This window comes from Rana temporaria, chromosome 5 (assembly GCF_905171775.1).
Source record: "Rana temporaria chromosome 5, aRanTem1.1, whole genome shotgun sequence".
Classification (NCBI taxonomy): Eukaryota; Metazoa; Chordata; class Amphibia; order Anura; family Ranidae; genus Rana; species Rana temporaria.
Window position 1 is genome coordinate 58,637,585 of NC_053493.1, and position 17,480 is coordinate 58,655,064.

Here is a 17,480-nt window from a genome sequence, read left to right on the forward strand (position 1 = left end):
TGAGTATCTTGAAGCACTGCATACACAGACGTGAACAGTCTTCCAAAACAGGGGTGCTGGGAATACAGAAACAGGATTATGGAGGTACCAGAAAGCAGGGGAAGGGCCTGGGACCACTGAAAACACTGGGAGCACTGAGAGGCTAGAAACAAAACTCTGGTACAAGAAACTTTCTCTGGACAAGGTACTAAGAATAAAGCCCCATACACACTATCAGTTTTCCTGATGGTTTTCTCTTCAGGTTTACCAAAACCATCTAATATGAGGTCAAACCTTAAGCGTTTCAATTTGAATGCAATCAGGCAGGTCCTTGTACTACATGGTTTTGGTAAACCTGAAGAGAAAACCAGCAGGAAAACTGATAGTGTGTATGGGGCTTAAGACCGTTTGCATGCCTCTTGTGAGCATGAGAGGCACATAGCCAGGCTAGGAGGGGGTCCGACTGTGTAGTGGTATATATCAGCAAGGGCGAGGCAACACCCATAGATATCAGGCTTGTGCAGCCACCAGATGGAAACAGACCACCAGTCTGTGGAACTACAGATAACAGGTCAGCCTTGCATGTCTCTGGAACTAAAAGGTTACAAATCAGTTTTACAACTGATCTATTGTGGTGTCAGGCTTGCTATGAAACCAATTTCCAGAATGTATATAAAAAGCCATAAAAAGTACATTTTGCCTTTACTAAACGCAAACTGTTTAAATGAACAAATTAAAGCTGAAACATTAAATAAAAAAAAAACACAATCTCACAGTTCAAAACCAAGTTGGTATTCGGGATCCAAAGTGCATGTGTGGCTTTCCACAAACAAAAGTAAAATGACTTAAAGACTATTTGGAATCATTTTTGGCAAAAGAACTAAAAAGTGTCCAAAGTAAGAAGGGATCATCACAGTTGTGCTTTGTCTCCCAATGTTCAAAGAGCTTATCTTGCAATTCAAATACTTGTTTACACAACAGGCAGTTAAAAACATTTCCACAGTGAAATTTAATTTCAGTGCAAGATCCAGATGGAAGGTCTTCAGTCTGTCCTTCCACTGATGGAGTGATCTCAGTTTCCTTACATTCACCGAGAGTAGAGTCTGAAACACATACATGTTTCCTCAGTCTGCTGACACCAAAAATCTCCTCATCACATTTAGAGCACTTCACCACGTTCCGCCTCTCACTCAGCAACTTCCAGTGGTGAGTTGCATGTTTGACCACCTCCTCCTGAGCACCTTGTCTATTCTCTAAGACGCCATCTGGTAATATTTCTTTAAATTCATCTCCGTGTGCACAAAACATATGGAGTTTCATGTCTGAAAAGGTAGGGGTGATGAAATGACAACGTCCACATTTTATCTGCAGTTGAATCTCATCTGGTTGTCCAGGAAGAACATCATCTTCATTCGGATTCCTGTCCCTGCACATATAAAAGACACAAATGAATGCAATTCTGTATTGATTAAAATATCATTACATTTATTTTCTTGATACAAGCAGTGCAAGAATCTTGGTTTGTCACAAGCTATATGCAATTACTGAATAGCAGAGCTCTGGTTTAGAGCGGGAAAAAAAAGATATTCTACAGTGCCCATGTGCTTAAAAGGTGCTTACTGATAGCAGGAGATAGAGTGACAAAACAAATTAGCTGATCAACATTCTGCTTCTCCTTCACTGTCCAGTCACAGGCTGTGGGAGGGACAAAAACTTAAGTTTTAGCAGGCAACCACAGTATACAAAAATAGTATTTCTCTTACCGGTAAAAAATTATTTTCTTGGCAGTATATTACAGAACACAGGTCCCTCCGCTCTGTTCATATGATCCACTCCGACTATTGCTTGCTAATAAACCAAGGCATGCTGGTAGAGGGAGGGGTTATACTAACTAGGTTGTCCTTACAGATTTTGCTTTGCCAGTGTCCATTCTCCTGAAGGAACATACCGTATTTATCGGCGTATAACACGCACAGGGGAAGTTTCAGGAAAAAATCTTTCCACAGCCCCATGCATAACACAAGGACTTCCGCACTGTACACAGGCCCCCACACTGTACACAGGCCCCCACACTGTACACTGACCTCTTTCATTATAAAGCCCCCTCCTCCTCCCCTGCACTCCCAGGAGACCCCCAGTCTAGATTGCCAGCATGTTCTGGAGTATAGAGGGCATCGCTGCCAGCCCCTTCTCATGCGGTGCTCTTCCTGTGTCACACGATGTGGATCGGAGCTTCTGAAAACCTCTATTGGCGCTGTGGACCCGGTCATGCGACTGCTCTCCTCTCTTTCATTGACGGTCACATGACCGCTCTCCTCCAATCAAAAGCTACACTAGAGGAGGGGGCGGAGCGGGAGGAGGAGAGCAGCCAGAACGTGCGGCATTGGTGGAGGTATTTGAGGGCTTAGATTTACACCGATAGTGGCACGGGGCGAGCGGTGTGTGGGAGGGGGCTGGCAGTGGTGTTTCATGGCTATTGGAGTGTGCTGGCCACGCTGTCCCAGGGCCAGAAGAGGCAGGGTGGCCGGCCCGATCCCCGCCCCCCGTTGGTAAAAGAAAAAAAAAATCATAATTTCTTTGTTGTACGTTAGGGGACACAGGATTGTATTCTGAAACATAGGGATCTCCAAAAGCAGTCCAAATGAGGGATGAGCAACAGAAAGGCTAATGGACCCACAAAAAAGGTAAAAACAAAACAATTATCAAGGGTGGCTCAAGGAAGCCAACAGCGTTGCATGAAGGACATTACGACCAAAGCTAGCATCAGCCAAGGCATGAACAGCCAGCCACTTGGTGTAAAAAAAATTATGAAATAAGAAAGGTGTGGGCAAAAGACCAGATGTCTGCCCTGAAAATCTTAGAAACAAAATGCCAGCTGCTGAAAAGGCCATGAAGCACTAACTGATCTAGTTCTACTGGAGTGTGCATTGTCAACAAAAAGTGGGGTATAGTTCTTGCCACCGACACCAAAAATGGGGCACTATTCCTCCACCTGACATAAAAAATGGGGTACTATTCCTCCCATAGATACCAATGATGGGACACTATTCCTCCCATTGAAACCAACGATGAGGCACTATTCCTCCCACTGACACAAACAATGGGGTACTAGAACTCAGGGACATTTTCTTCTCCCACTGGCCACAGTATGGCCCTCTCTAAAGTTTGAATGACAGTAAACTGGTCCTTTGCCAAGTTTGGAGACCCCTGGTTTAGTGAAAAGATTTGAGTTGAAACACTGAAATCATTTATTTTCCAGAACAATAGTTTTGACCCCTTAAGAGAAGAGCTGCATTACAGAAGCACAAAGATATGCCAATTTTCATGGGGATGTTGGCAAACTTGACAACATGAAGCAAGGTACTGAGAGACCGAAAATGACAGTTTGTAGCCCCTGGAAACAATGTTCTCAGCCCAAACATCTGAAATGTTCTAGTACCAGATGGCAACAAAAGCAAACAGATGTCGCTGCCCCCCCCCCCCCCCACTTCTTCCTATGTATCATTATGGCCCCCATGGCAAAGTCAAGGAATAGCGAAAGCATCAGCTTAAAAAATTAGCCTGTTGATTGACAGCAACTTATGAATCTTGTACAAAAAGTCTCAATAAAAAGTAAAAGCATTTGTTTCTCTCATGTCAAAAGATAAGATGCATGTTCTCCTAGCAAAATAGTGGAAAGGGTTATACTGGGCGGCCCTTAACAGCTTTTATTTTGACAGTGTCCAGTCTCCTGAAGGTAGAAGCTCATCCCTAGGTTTTCTAGAATGTTCTGCTGTGTACTGTAATGTATGACTATAAAAATCAGATTTACTACACTGACAGACAGAACTTAAAAATCTCAAGACTGGATGAACAGAATTACAAATCCTTCAGCAGTCAAAGCATCACTACAATTGATCTGTGTATCGAGATGTCGGACTGGAGTTCAGCTTTCTTTGAAAGCTACTCTATTTTTAAATTTATTTAGCAAAAGCTGGTTTGTTTAACTAGAGCAAGAACTTTCAAGTAATTCCATGAATATACATTCTGGTTTTGAAGTGATTGTACATCATTTCCAATAATCTCTCAGCAATATATAGATCAATTTGATAAATACTCTAATTACTGTATGGTAAGGGTTTAAATCAAAAAGTAAAGATCTGTTGTGTTATAGGGCTTTCTACACATGTTAACCACTTGCCCCCACCCACCGTCAAATGGCGGCAGGGCGGTGCAGCTCTTGTTCTGGGACGATGTCCCAGAATGGCCACTCTCGCACGTGGCAGCTGCACTGTGTTGCTTGGACACTGCACGACCCCAATCTATGTAAAGAGCAGCAGCTCTTTAACCATGTGATTGGCTGTGTCCAATTGCAGCCGGTCACATGTAAACACGAAGGTAATCGGTGCTCCTGGCCTCACACTAACAGAGTATGTGGCGAGGAGAGCCGATCAACAGCATCTCCTCGCAGGTGACAACAAAACATGTAATCAGGGCACTGATCATCAGTGCCCTGATTACATTATAGCGCCACCAGTGTCACCAACCAGTGCCAGCAATCAGTTCCCACCATCGCCCACAAGTGCCACCAATCAGTGCCGATTAGTGAAGCCCATCAGTGCCGCCTATAAGTGTCACCTCATCAATGCCCACCAGTTTAGCCTATCAGTGCCCATCAGTGCTGCCTCCTCAGTGCACATCAGTGAAGGAGATACCACCAAAAGAAAGCGTCCTAAAAAAGTTATATTTTGCCTTGAATTCAAAACTGTATGTTGGAGTGTAATATTAAGACACTGCTAGTCCCAGGAAGTTTGGGAATGTCACTACTGTGCTACTTACGGTTTCCTTACTGGAGGTTCTGATATTAAGAGGCAAAGCCTTGCTCCTTTACCAAAATGCCCACTCTATACAGAGACTCCATGTAGAAAAAGACAGGCAAGTCAGTATTGCGGAAAAGATCAATTGCAGGGAGCTGACAGACAATACTAATCATTTGTCATTTGTCTGCCTTTTTTTTGGGCACAGCTTCCAGAGTTCAGTTAATCTTTGACAGAACAGCATCAATCAATATTTTTGCAGAACACAGAAAACAAATCTCATAGTGACCGAGTATGAACAGCATGTAATACAATTTATTGATAAAATGTCCATTATGTGGGTTTACTGATGCTTAAAAAAAAAAAGTTTTGGGTATACATACATTTTAACCACTTGACTATTTGCAAAGTTATTTGGGGATTTTATGACTCCTTACAAAACCATTACTGAACACATATCAGACACTGGAATCTTACAACTCAACTTTCCATGTCTCCAAGTTAGGGGTTTTAAGATTCCAAATTGAATGCATATATAATGAACACTTACCCATCTAAAAGATGTGCTTCTTTTTTGTGAGTTTGACTTTTCCTTTCCACCTGTTTAGCAGATGACTCTGTGCTGATGATAACGCGGTGCACTTCTTTGAGATGACCAAAATATACACGGATGTGTCCGAACACCTTGGCACAAAACTCACAACACATCAGCTTTTTGAGGCGGCTGTCACTGTGATGGAGCTTCATATGTGTGCTCAGGCTGCCTGAATGCACATAGGCCTTGCGACATAATCGGCAATGGTAGGGTCTCTTGTTGCTGTGACTGTTTAGGTGGTCTTGCAGATGGTGTTTAAACTGAAAGCTATGATCACAAATGTGACATTTATAGAACGGTTTTGCAGACAAGGAAGACAATTTACAGTTATTTTCAGCCACTGCCAAAGTGTCGCTCTGCCTCCACCTATGTGTTCTAACACCTATCATCCGATTTCTAAGGACAGATTCGCCTGTCTGAGATTGTAGTACAGAGGAAGAGCCGCTGAGTGATGCCAAGCCCTGAATGTCAACAAAAGGCTTTGGCATAATGCTCCTGTATTTCTTCACTATTGCATTCTTTTTTTCACTGGCCTCCGCAGCTTGAGATCTGACCCTTTCCTTGCACATAATGAGCCGATTTCCAACCAGTCTCATTTTATTCTGATACCACAAAAGTTCACTTGAAGCTTTTCGTTTTTTCACTCTTTTCTTACTTGGGACACAATTCTGTTGGTTTAAATCACCATTGAGTTTAGGGACTGGTTTGAATGGACTACCCATCATGGGAACTTGTGATATACTGACTGATGGAGAAGCCCTGACATCACTTGCCGATAACTGCATTCCACTTTGCACTACATTTGGCTGCGGTGACTTGGAAGGACCTGCTGGCTGTTTACAATTCGAAATAATTGATTTCTTGATTTTTGAGTAAGGCAAGATGGGCAGTTTTCCCCTTGGCACAGATGAAAGCAGATGAACCGGACTGCCAAAAACCACCGGAGAGAGAACTGCTGCAGGATTTGTTGAATCAGTCACTTTGGCATTTTTGCATTTCACGGGAGTCCCGCTGTCATTCGGGACAGCTTTACTTTCAAGGACAGCACTGAGCTTTGCAGGACTAGTTGCAGGTATAATTGAAGGAGCCGCTTTATCAATGCATGGCAAGTCTGAGTTTGTTACGTTAGAAACTTGTGTTCCACCACCTGGAAACATGCCACTTTGAGAGACAACCCCTTCAGAAGTGGTCACAGAAGCAGGTATTGGTGCCGACGACTCTTTAGGATCTGGTTTTATAATGCTCTCCTTATTGTCTTCAATTTTACCTACAGCAGATTTTTCTAATTTTGTTCTGTTTAGTACACTTGACTTTTTGGACAATAACTTTCGGTTAGGCTGGTACCTTGGAATGGGCAATTTCAAATTTTCCTGCAAAGGTATGCCAGTAGTTTGAATGACTTGTCCTCCCATTGATGGAGAGACTTGTGGCAAAGCTACTAAGGAAAAAGTGCCATCTTGGCCAGTGACTTTCATTAAAGCATAGTTTTGAGTTTGCATAATCAAAGGTTTTACATTAGAGGCAGTGATGTCTGCCACAGAGGGCGAGAAAGATGGAGGGCAGGGGGAAACAATCTTTGGTGCAACTTTTGGGGCAATGGTCCTGAAATGGGTTTTGCTTTGTAGAGTTTTCTTGGATTGCATTGTCCCACTAGAGCTCGGGGGAAACGTAGATTCATCTAAAGAAAAACAAAAAGTATAGGTAAAACGAAGATCATTTTTAAAGGAAAGCTGTGAGCTCACCTTCTATTGCAAGGTGGCCCGAGGTACCTGCCTGCAAGCTCAGTTTATCTTCAGAGAACCTAGAGATCTTAAAACCCCCCAACAAGAAGACTACCAACTACAGAGCTGGTCAATAGTGTATGGAGCAGGACAGTTATTTGATTTGTTCATAATTGCCTAATAAAATGCTAGAGTTTTGGAGATCAGCAGAAGCTCTGAAAATAAACAGCAAGCAAGCATCTGGAGGTACATTTTTAAGATAAATGCACATGATTTTGCAGGTGAAAAAAAATATGAGCATTTATTATTATTTTTTTTATTTTTTTGCAGGAGCCTAAACATCATTGCACCTGCAATTAGTAGAAGTTTTCCTCTAGCTTATTTTTCAAGTTTGAAGCACTTTCTTGTGCAATTCCTGGCAGTTATATAAAATTAAATACAGTGGCATGATCTTTATACACAAAAAGAGGTGATAATGGCAATTAAACATTGTATGTTTCGTATTATCTTACTAACATCCAATTACAATGTGTCTTGTGTTACAATTGTATATGCTACATTATTTAATTTTTTTTACTTGTTACATTATTTTTTCATGAAAGTGGAGTTACCCTTAAAACCACTTGCAGTCCGTGCCAATTTTGGTATTCCTCTCCTAAATTTTTTGCTAGAAATGTACTTCAATCCCTCAAACATTATGTGTTTTTTTTTTTTTTTTTAGCAGAGGCCCTACAGAATAAAATGGTGGGCATTGCATATTTTTAGATCAGACGATATTTGCGCAGCAGTTTTTCAAATGCAAATTTTTTTGAGAAAAATACATTTTAATAAAATTGTTTGGTAGAGTATAAAAGATTTTACGCTGAGTAAATAAATGTATCACTCATTATTGCATCCACCTGTGGAACAGCGCCAAATTACAGTACCTAAAAATATGCACAGGCAACGCTTTAAACGCTTTTACAAGTTACTAGTTTAAAGTTAAACAGGGGGTCTGGCACTAAAAGGACTCCTCTCGCTTTGACGTTTGTGGCGATATCTCACTTGTGGTGCAATCACCATTTACATATGCATGCAGGACCTATTTGTGCATGAGCACATGGGAATGAGGGCGCTTTAATTTTAAATGTTATTTTTTTATTTGAATTGATTTTTAACACTAACGTCAGCTGCTTGTAAAGGCCAGATAAGGCCCATTTCACACTTATGCGACATGTCCTGTGACTGCAAAGTCACATGACAAGCCATACCCCATGATTTCCAATGAGTAACGTTCATATCTATGCGACTTTAAAGTAGTCCCTGCACTACTTTGGTCTGATTTTGATGCGCTTTAAACAAAAAAAACACCAACAATATTGAAAAGAAAAAAACAATATTTTTTACTTTTTGCTATAATAAATATCTGGAAAAAAAATATAATAATAAATGTCTTCATCAGTTTAGGCCAATATGTATTCTTCTACATAATTTTGGTAAAAAAAAAAAAAAATTTAATAAGTGTATATTGATTGATTTGCGCAAAAGTTATAGCGTCTACAAACTAAGGTACAGATTTATGGCATTTTTATTATTATTAATGTTTTACTAGTAATCAGTGATTTTTAGCAGGACTGCGACATTGCGGCGGACAGAGCAGACACTTTTTTGGGACCAGTGACAGTTATACAGAAATCACTGCTATAAAATGCACAGATTACTGTGTAAATGGCACTGGCAGGGAAGGGGGTTAACACTATGGTGCAATCAAGGGGTTAAATGTGTTCCCTGGGAGGTGTTTCTAACTGTGAGGGGAGGGGACTGACTGGGAGTACAGAGAGATAGCTGTTCCTGATCACTAGGAACAGACGATCACTCGGTAATTCGCTGTCAGAACGGGGATCTGTTTGTTTACATTTACAGAACCCCGTTCTGGCTATTTGTGGAGCGATCGTGGGTGGCCGGCGGACATCACAGCCACCAGCCACACACATCAATAAAGGGACCGGCGTACAGCTAATGAGATTTGCGGGAACTGGCCGACCTGCCGCAGTATAACGACGGCGGCTGGGCAGCAAGCGGTAAAGGTGGTAATTAAACTCACTTGGTGACTTATCTGCAATAAATTAGCCTCAGAACCTGCGTAATTCATATGTGTTCAGGTATAAAGGGATGAGGTGGCAACCCTAGCGCCACATTAGTCGCTGTGTGAGAGTGTCATTAAGAATTATGGAAACCCTGCGTGTGTCTGATGAAGAGCAGTGCATGTTGTCTGCAGGTTGGGGACAGGTGAGCATTCCTGACCCACAAAGGAGTGACCCCAGGCTCCCTTCTTCCAATACACACACACACACACACACACACACACACACACACGTGTGACCCTAGGCTTCCTTCTTCCAATACACACACACACACACACACACGTGTGACCCTAGGCTTCCTTCTTCCAATACACACAGGTGTGACCCTAGGCTCCCTTCTTCCAATACACACACAGGTGTGACCCTAGGCTCCCTTCTTCCAATACACACACAGGTGTGACCCTAGGCTCCCTTCTTCCAATACACACACAGGTGTGACCCTAGGCTTCATTCTTCCAATACACACAGGTGTGACCCTAGGCTTCATTCTTCCAATACACACAGGTGTGACCCTAGGCTTCATTCTTCCAATACACACAGGTGTGACCCTAGGCTCCCTTCTTCCAATACACACAGGTGTGACCCTAGGCTTCATTCTTCCAATACACACAGGTGTGACCCTAGGCTTCATTCTTCCAAAACACACAGGTGTGACCCTAGGCTCCCTTCTTCCAATACACACAGGTGTGACCCTAGGCTCCCTTCTTCCAATACACACACAGGTGTGACCCTAGGCTTCATTCTTCCAATACACACAGGTGTGACCCTAGGCTTCATTCTTCCAATACACACAGGTGTGACCCTAGGCTTCATTCTTCCAATACACACAGGTGTGACCCTAGGCTCCCTTCTTCCAATACACACAGGTGTGACCCTAGGCTTCATTCTTCCAATACACACAGGTGTGACCCTAGGCTTCATTCTTCCAAAACACACAGGTGTGACCCTAGGCTCCCTTCTTCCAATACACACAGGTGTGACCCTAGGCTCCCTTCTTCCAATACACACAGAAGTGACCCTAGGCTCCCTTCTTCCAATACACACAGGTGTGACCCTAGGCTCCCTTCTTCCAATACACACAGGTGTGACCCTAGGCTCCCTTCTTCCAATACACACAGGTGTGACCCTAGGCTTCCTTCTTCCAATACACACAGGTGTGACCCTAGGCTTCCTTCTTCCAATACACACAGGTGTGACCCTAGGCTCCCTTCTTCCAATACACACAGGTGTGACCCTAGGCTCCCTTCTTCCAATACACACAGGTGTGACCCTAGGCTCCCTTCTTCCAATACACACAGGTGTGACCCTAGGCTCCCTTCTTCCAATACACACAGGTGTGACCCTAGGCTCCCTTCTTCCAATACACACAGGTGTGACCCTAGGCTCCCTTCTTCCAATACACACAGGTGTGACCCTAGGCTCCCTTCTTCCAATACACACAGGTGTGACCCTAGGCTCCCTTCTTCCAATACACACAGGTGTGACCCTAGGCTCCCTTCTTCCAATACACACAGGTGTGACCCTAGGCTCCCTTCTTCCAATACACACAGGTGTGACCCTAGGCTCCCTTCTTCCAATACACACAGGTGTGACCCTAGGCTCCCTTCTTCCAATACACACAGGTGTGACCCTAGGCTTCCTTCTTCCAATACACACACACAGGTGTGACCCTAGGCTCCCTTCTTCCAATACACACAGGTGTGACCCTAGGCTCCCTTCTTCCAATACACACAGGTGTGACCCTAGGCTTCATTCTTCCAATACACACAGGTGTGACCCTAGGCTCCCTTCTTCCAATACACACAGGTGTGACCCTAGGCTTCATTCTTCCAATACACACAGGTGTGACCCTAGGCTCCCTTCTTCCAATACACACAGGTGTGACCCTAGGCTCCCTTCTTCCAATACACACAGGTGTGACCCTAGGCTTCCTTCTTCCAATACACACAGGTGTGACCCTAGGCTCCCTTCTTCCAATACACACAGGTGTGACCCTAGGCTTCATTCTTCCAATACACACAGGTGTGACCCTAGGCTTCCTTCTTCCAATACACACAGGTGTGACCCTAGGCTCCCTTCTTCCAATACACACAGGTGTGACCCTAGGCTTCCTTCTTCCAATACACACAGGCGTGACATACACACAGGTGTGACCCTAGGCTTCCTTCTTCCCATACACTTCCCGAATATGTAACATACACACACGTGCGACATATATACGCACACACACGTGCGACATATATACGCACACACACACACGTACGTGCGACATATATACGCACACACACGTACGTGCGACATATATACGCACACACACGTACGTGCGACATATATACGCACACACACGTACGTGCGACATATATACGCACACACACGTACGTGCGACATATATACGCACACACACACGTGCGACATATATACGCACACACACACGTGCGACATATATACGCACACACACACACGTACGACATATATACGCACACACGTACGTACGACATATACACACGCACACACGTACGTACGACATATACACACGCACACACACGTGTGACATATACACGCGCACACACGTGTGACATATACACGCGCACACACGTGTGACATATACACGCGCACACACGTGTGACATATACACGCGCACACACGTGTGACATATACACGCGCACACACGTGTGACATATACACGCGCACACACGTGTGACATATACACGCGCACACACGTGTGACATATACACGCGCACACACGTGTGACATATACACGCGCACACACGTGTGACATATACACGCGCACACACGTGTGACATATACACGCGCACACACGTGTGACATATACACGCACACACGTGTGACATATACACGCACACACGTGTGACATATACACGCACACACGTGTGACATATACACACACACACGTGTGACATATATATAAACACACACAGGTGTAACATATACACAATACACACAGGAGTGACCCTAGGTTTCCTTCTTCCAATACACTTCCTGAATGTGTGACATATACACACAGGAGTGACATACACACAGGACTGACCCTAGGCTTCCTTCTTCCCATACACTTCCAGAATGTGTAACATATACAAACACACAGGAGTGACATATATACACAAGTGTAGACCTGGGCTTCCTGAATGCGTGACATATACATACAGAAGTGACATATACACAGACACAACAAGTACCTGGAGATAAGGCTTCCCTCACACACAGGACAGTCTGCCTTCTCTGTGCAGGGGCACCGTGCCTGGCACACAGGTCATGGCTCTGCCAGCCTGTCTGTGCCCCACACACGTGAGGAGGAGCCCGGGCTCTGCTCTGTCACCTTCCTCACTCTCCTCCTTCCGCCTCGCACCACTTCCCAGGGCAACCTTCCACGCCGGCCCCGCCCACTCCCGGACGTCTGTGCCTGAGGGAGGGGGCGCCAGAAGATGACGTCACCAGGAGGACTTCCACTTTGCATCAGTCATTGGGAAAGTTCTGCCTGTTTTGTTTTTATTGCGCTTGAAGCACATTTCCACCTTTGCTGGGGTTTGTGTGTAAAAAAATAAAGACATGGAAGCAACGTGCACAGAGTGTTCACGGAGCAGACATAAGCAGCTGCTGTACAGACACACAGAAACTTACTTTTTATTAGCTGTCCTCCCCATCTCCTCCCTGTGCAATGGCTGCCCCTGTGCTGTTGCAGGCCGTCTGCGTGCAGTGCTCAGTATAGAACTACAGTGGAGTGAATGAGGGGGGAGAACTACATTTTCCACAATGCTGTGCTTTACTCACTAACACACTTTCCCTGACTCTCAGCCCCCCTCCTCCATATTTTAAAGCGGAGTTCCACCTAAAAATGGAACATCCGCTTAATCCACTCCTTGCCCCCTTACATGGGGGGGGGGGGGGAGTGGGGGCTTCAGGAGGAGTGGGAATTCCTGTCCCACTTCCTCCTTCCACCGAGGGGCTGGTAAGGCGAATATCTTAATCGCCTTATTGCAGCCCCTCCATGTAGGCGAGCGCCTGTCCAATCGGACGGCGCCACGCCGCTCGCGCATGCGAGGGGGGCGAGGAGCGGAGCGTCGCTGGAACTGTGGAGCAGGTAAGTGTCTGTTTATTAAAAGCCAGCAGCTACACTTTTTGTAGCTGCTGACTTTTAATAAACTTAAAAAAAAGGCTGGAACACCCCTTTAATATTCTCTGTGGTAACGTCCCTGGGTAGAACTCAGCAATCTGAAGGTTTCATTTATCCCATAAATACTGGGGTAGATTCAGAGAGCAATTACGCCTGCGTATCCATAGATACGCAGCGTAATTGCTAACTAGCGCTGACGTATCTACTTTCTGTATTCAGAAAGCTAGATACGCCGACTGTAGCCTAAGATACGACTGGCATAAGTCTCTAATGCCGTCGTATCTTAGGGCGCATTCTGACGCTGGCCGCTAGGTGGCGCACCCGTAGTTGTCAGCGTAGAGTATGCAAATTGCATACTTACGCCGATTCACAAACGTACGTGCGGCCGGCGCTCTTTTTTTACGTCGTTTGCATACGTCGTTTTCGCCGTAAGGCTGCTCCTGCTATTAGGAGGCGCAGCCAATGTTAAGTATGGACGTCGTTCCCGCGTCGCGATTTCAAAATTTTACGTTGTTTGCGCAAGTCGTCCGTGAATGGCGCTGGACGCCATTTACGTTCACGTCGATACCAATGACGTCCTTGCAAAGTCAATTACCGCAATGCACGTCGGGAAATTTTAGGGACCGCGCATGCGCAGTACGTTCGGCGCGGGAACGCGCCTAATTTAAATGATCCACGCCCCCTACGGGATCATTTGAATTATGCGCGCTTACGCCGGCCCCTTTTACGCTACGCTGCCGCAACTTTACAGGCAAGTGCTTTGTGAATCAAGCACTTGCCCGTAAAACTTGCGGAGGCGTAACGTAAATGTCATTCGTTACGCCGCCGCAGTTTTGCGCGCCCCTACCTGAATCTGGCCCACTGCTGGAAGGCTGGAGGACTCACAGTCACGAAATATCCCAGATAGAAAGCAATCTGCTCCAAGTTTGGAAATGACTTGCTAAGCTATTGCTAGACTTGCCAGGCTTCACAAGTTTGTTGCACAATTGCAGCAAATCCACATTGCATGACTCCAGATCAACTTTCTTTGCAAACATTCTGCAAGTGTGCTGCAAGTTCTGGTTCAGTTATGGTCTGCAACAGTCATCCCACCACAGGGGTCACTGTGACTGAATTTTCATGCTGTAGATTTGCAGAGCTCTTGCTGTAGACTCACCACTAGGGATGATCTCCAGCGTGTTCGCATCGTACACGTGCAGAGCCCGCCAGGAAGTCTGCATGTCGCTGCGCTAATCACAGCCAGGGAGACATTTCCTGATCTCTGAAGCCGAGCATCGGGACAATGTCTCCCTGGCTGTGATTAGCGCAGCGCCGTGCACACTTCCTGGCGGGCTCTGCACGTGTACGATGCGAACACGGTGGAGCTCATCGTTGCTCACCACTGCAACTTTGCTCTTGCTAGAGACTTGCCTCCCAAACTTGCTACAATTTGGAAAAGTGTCACCTAGAACTTGTGCTTCAAGTGCTCTTCAAGTGTACAACTTGCCAATGAAAATGTGCAGCAAGTTAAAGCGGAGTTCCAGGCATTTTTTGTTTATTAAAAGTCAGCAGCTCCAAAAAGTTAGCTGCTGACTTTTAATAAACACACACTAACAGCCCCGCTCCTCCCCCTGTCCTCGGCGCTTCCATTGGAACTGTGGGCACCTGGCCATGACAGATTGCAGCTTCACGGCTGGGCACGCGCTGCCCTCTCCCTGTGGACAGGCAATCTTCTGGGACCTGTCACATGTCCCAGAAGATTGCCGAGAGGGAGGGGCCGCTTAGGGGGAGAGGAGGAGTCGCCTAGGCGGCCCATAGGTGGAAGGAGGAAGTGAGACTAGAGTCCCTCTCTAAAGTAGTCACCCACTCCCCCCCCCCCAAAAAAAAAATTACATGCCAAATGTGGCATGTAAGGGGGGGAGGAGTGCTTAAAGCGGAAGTTCCACTTTTGGGTGGAACTCCGCTTTAACAGCCTTACATTTCAACACTGCCACAAATTTGTGGCACGTTATCCTTGCTATCTGGGAAAGGGAGACACTATAGTTACAATACAATTTAAAAAGGATCTTTAGTCTTAAAAGAGAAGTATGGGAATTGTTTTTATTTTAGAATCATACTTACCTAAGTGGATGCTGCATCTGTCCCACACCAGCTCTAATGCCTTGTACACACAACCAGTTTTCCCATGAGAGGTTTTCCCGGACATGTCTATGCTCCATTGCAGTTTTCCTGTCGAGAAAACTGCCGGAAAAAAAAAGAGAACCAGCTTTCTTTTTTTCCGTCGGGATTCCCAGCGGACTTTTTCCTGTCTGGAAAACCGGTCGTGTGTATGCTTTTCCGAGGGGAAAAAAAATGCACATGCTCAGAATCAAGTATGAAATGAGAGCGCTCTTTCTGGTAAAATTGGCGTTCCTAATGGAGATATCACATTCGTCACGCTGCAAATTATTGCATCGTTTAATGCAGCGCATGAAAAGCGCAAATCGTTTCTCACCAAACTTTTACTAAGACGAGGATCAACCTAAGCAGCCGTTTGAATGTAACTTCCCCTTTATAGTCCCGTCGTACGTGTTGTATGTCACTGCACTTTGGACGGGCGGTATTTGGCCTGAACGTGTGTATGCAAGGCAGACTTGAGAGGAATCCAATCGGGAAAAACATTGTTTTCTTTCTGCCGAGAAAAACGGTCGTGTGTACGAGGCATCAGACTGAGAACCGAGCGATCAAACACCAGGATCATTCACAGCTGTGTACTCTGCCCCTCCAGCACTAGCAGGACCACTGGGTTGTGGAGGGGGCAATAGCTGCTGGCCCAGGCTCTCAGTGGCTCGGTATTAGTTGGGAGGTAGTACGATGTGGCAAATTCTGAATTGTGTAGAGAAAAGCTGGAAATCTTTATTTATATAGTTGTGGATTCTACACTGACCACCAATGTGAGGGGGGATTTACACTGACCACCAATGTATTAGGAGCATTCACAGTAACCACCAATGTAAGGGGGAATTTACACTGACCACAAATGTAAGAAGGAATTTACACTGACCACCAATGTAATAGGAGCATTCACAGTAACCACCAATGTAAGGGGGAATTTACACTGACCACAAATGTAAGAAGGAATTTACACTGACCACCAATGTAAGGGGCAATTTGCTCACCTTTGCAGAACAGGCTGATGATAGGCTCAATGAGCCAAATCCTCAAAAGAGATACGCAGGCGGAACTGCTGTTCCGCCTGCGTATCCCTGTGCCTATCTTTGGAACTGATCCACAGAAGGATTTTTCCAAAGATAGGCATAAGGGGCCAGATTCACAAAGAGATACGACGGTGTATCTACAGATACACCATCGTATCTCTGACGTAAACTGGTCCTATCTATGCGCCTGTTTCATAGAATCAGATACGCATAGATAGGGCTAGATCCGACAGTGTTACACTGTGTTACACTGTCGGATCTTTTTTTCAATTTAAAAATGGCGCCGGGGGCGCTCCCGCTGATTTACGATAAATAATATGTAAATCAGCGAGATACGCAAATTCACGAACGTACACGGACCCGTCGCAGTGTTCTTACATAGTTTCCGTAGCGGTTTTCCGTCATATACCTCCCCTTTCTTTTATCAGGCGCAGCCAATGTTAAGTATAGCCGACGTTCCCGCGTCGAATTTGAATTTTTTAACGTCGTTTGCGTAAGTCGTTCTCGAATACGGACGGACGTCGTTTACGTAAGCGTCGCAACCACTGACGTCCTAGCGACGTCAGTGGGAGCAATGCACGCCGGGAAATTTCGCGGACAGCGCCTGCTCATTTAAATCGGCGCGGGAACGCGCCTGATTTAAATAGTACACTCCCCTAGCCGCGGAATTTGAATTCCGCCGGGGGATTTAGGATCCGCCGTCGCAAGTTTGGAGGTAAGTTGTTTGTGAATTAGCCACTTGCCTCCTAAACTTGCGGGAGCGGATCTTAATTCACGTAGAACGAGCGGATCTATAGATCCGCTGCGCTACGTGAATCTGGCCCAAGATCTGACATCTGTAAGACACTTACACTGTCAGATCTTAAGATGCAGTACCGCATCCGCCGCTGGGGGCATTTCGAGTCGAAATGCCGCTTTGCGTATGCAAATGAGTACTTAGGCAGATCCACAATGCTTT

At 45.4% G+C, this 17,480-nt stretch overlaps 1 protein-coding gene across 1 annotated transcript in view; it reads right to left on the reverse strand.

Annotated features, from left to right (window-relative positions):
• Positions 1-749: 749 nt before the first annotated feature.
• Positions 750-17,480, reverse strand: part of ZNF438 (zinc finger protein 438) — a 34,367-nt gene continuing 17,636 nt past the window's right edge. The window contains exons 2-4 of the mRNA XM_040354298.1: positions 12,412-12,544; positions 5,326-7,048; positions 750-1,405 (exon numbers count right to left, since the gene is read on the reverse strand). Of these exons, the coding sequence (XP_040210232.1) occupies positions 832-1,405; positions 5,326-7,048; positions 12,412-12,544 (2,430 nt within the window). The 3' untranslated portion in view covers positions 750-831. The remainder of the gene's footprint in view (positions 1,406-5,325; positions 7,049-12,411; positions 12,545-17,480) is intronic.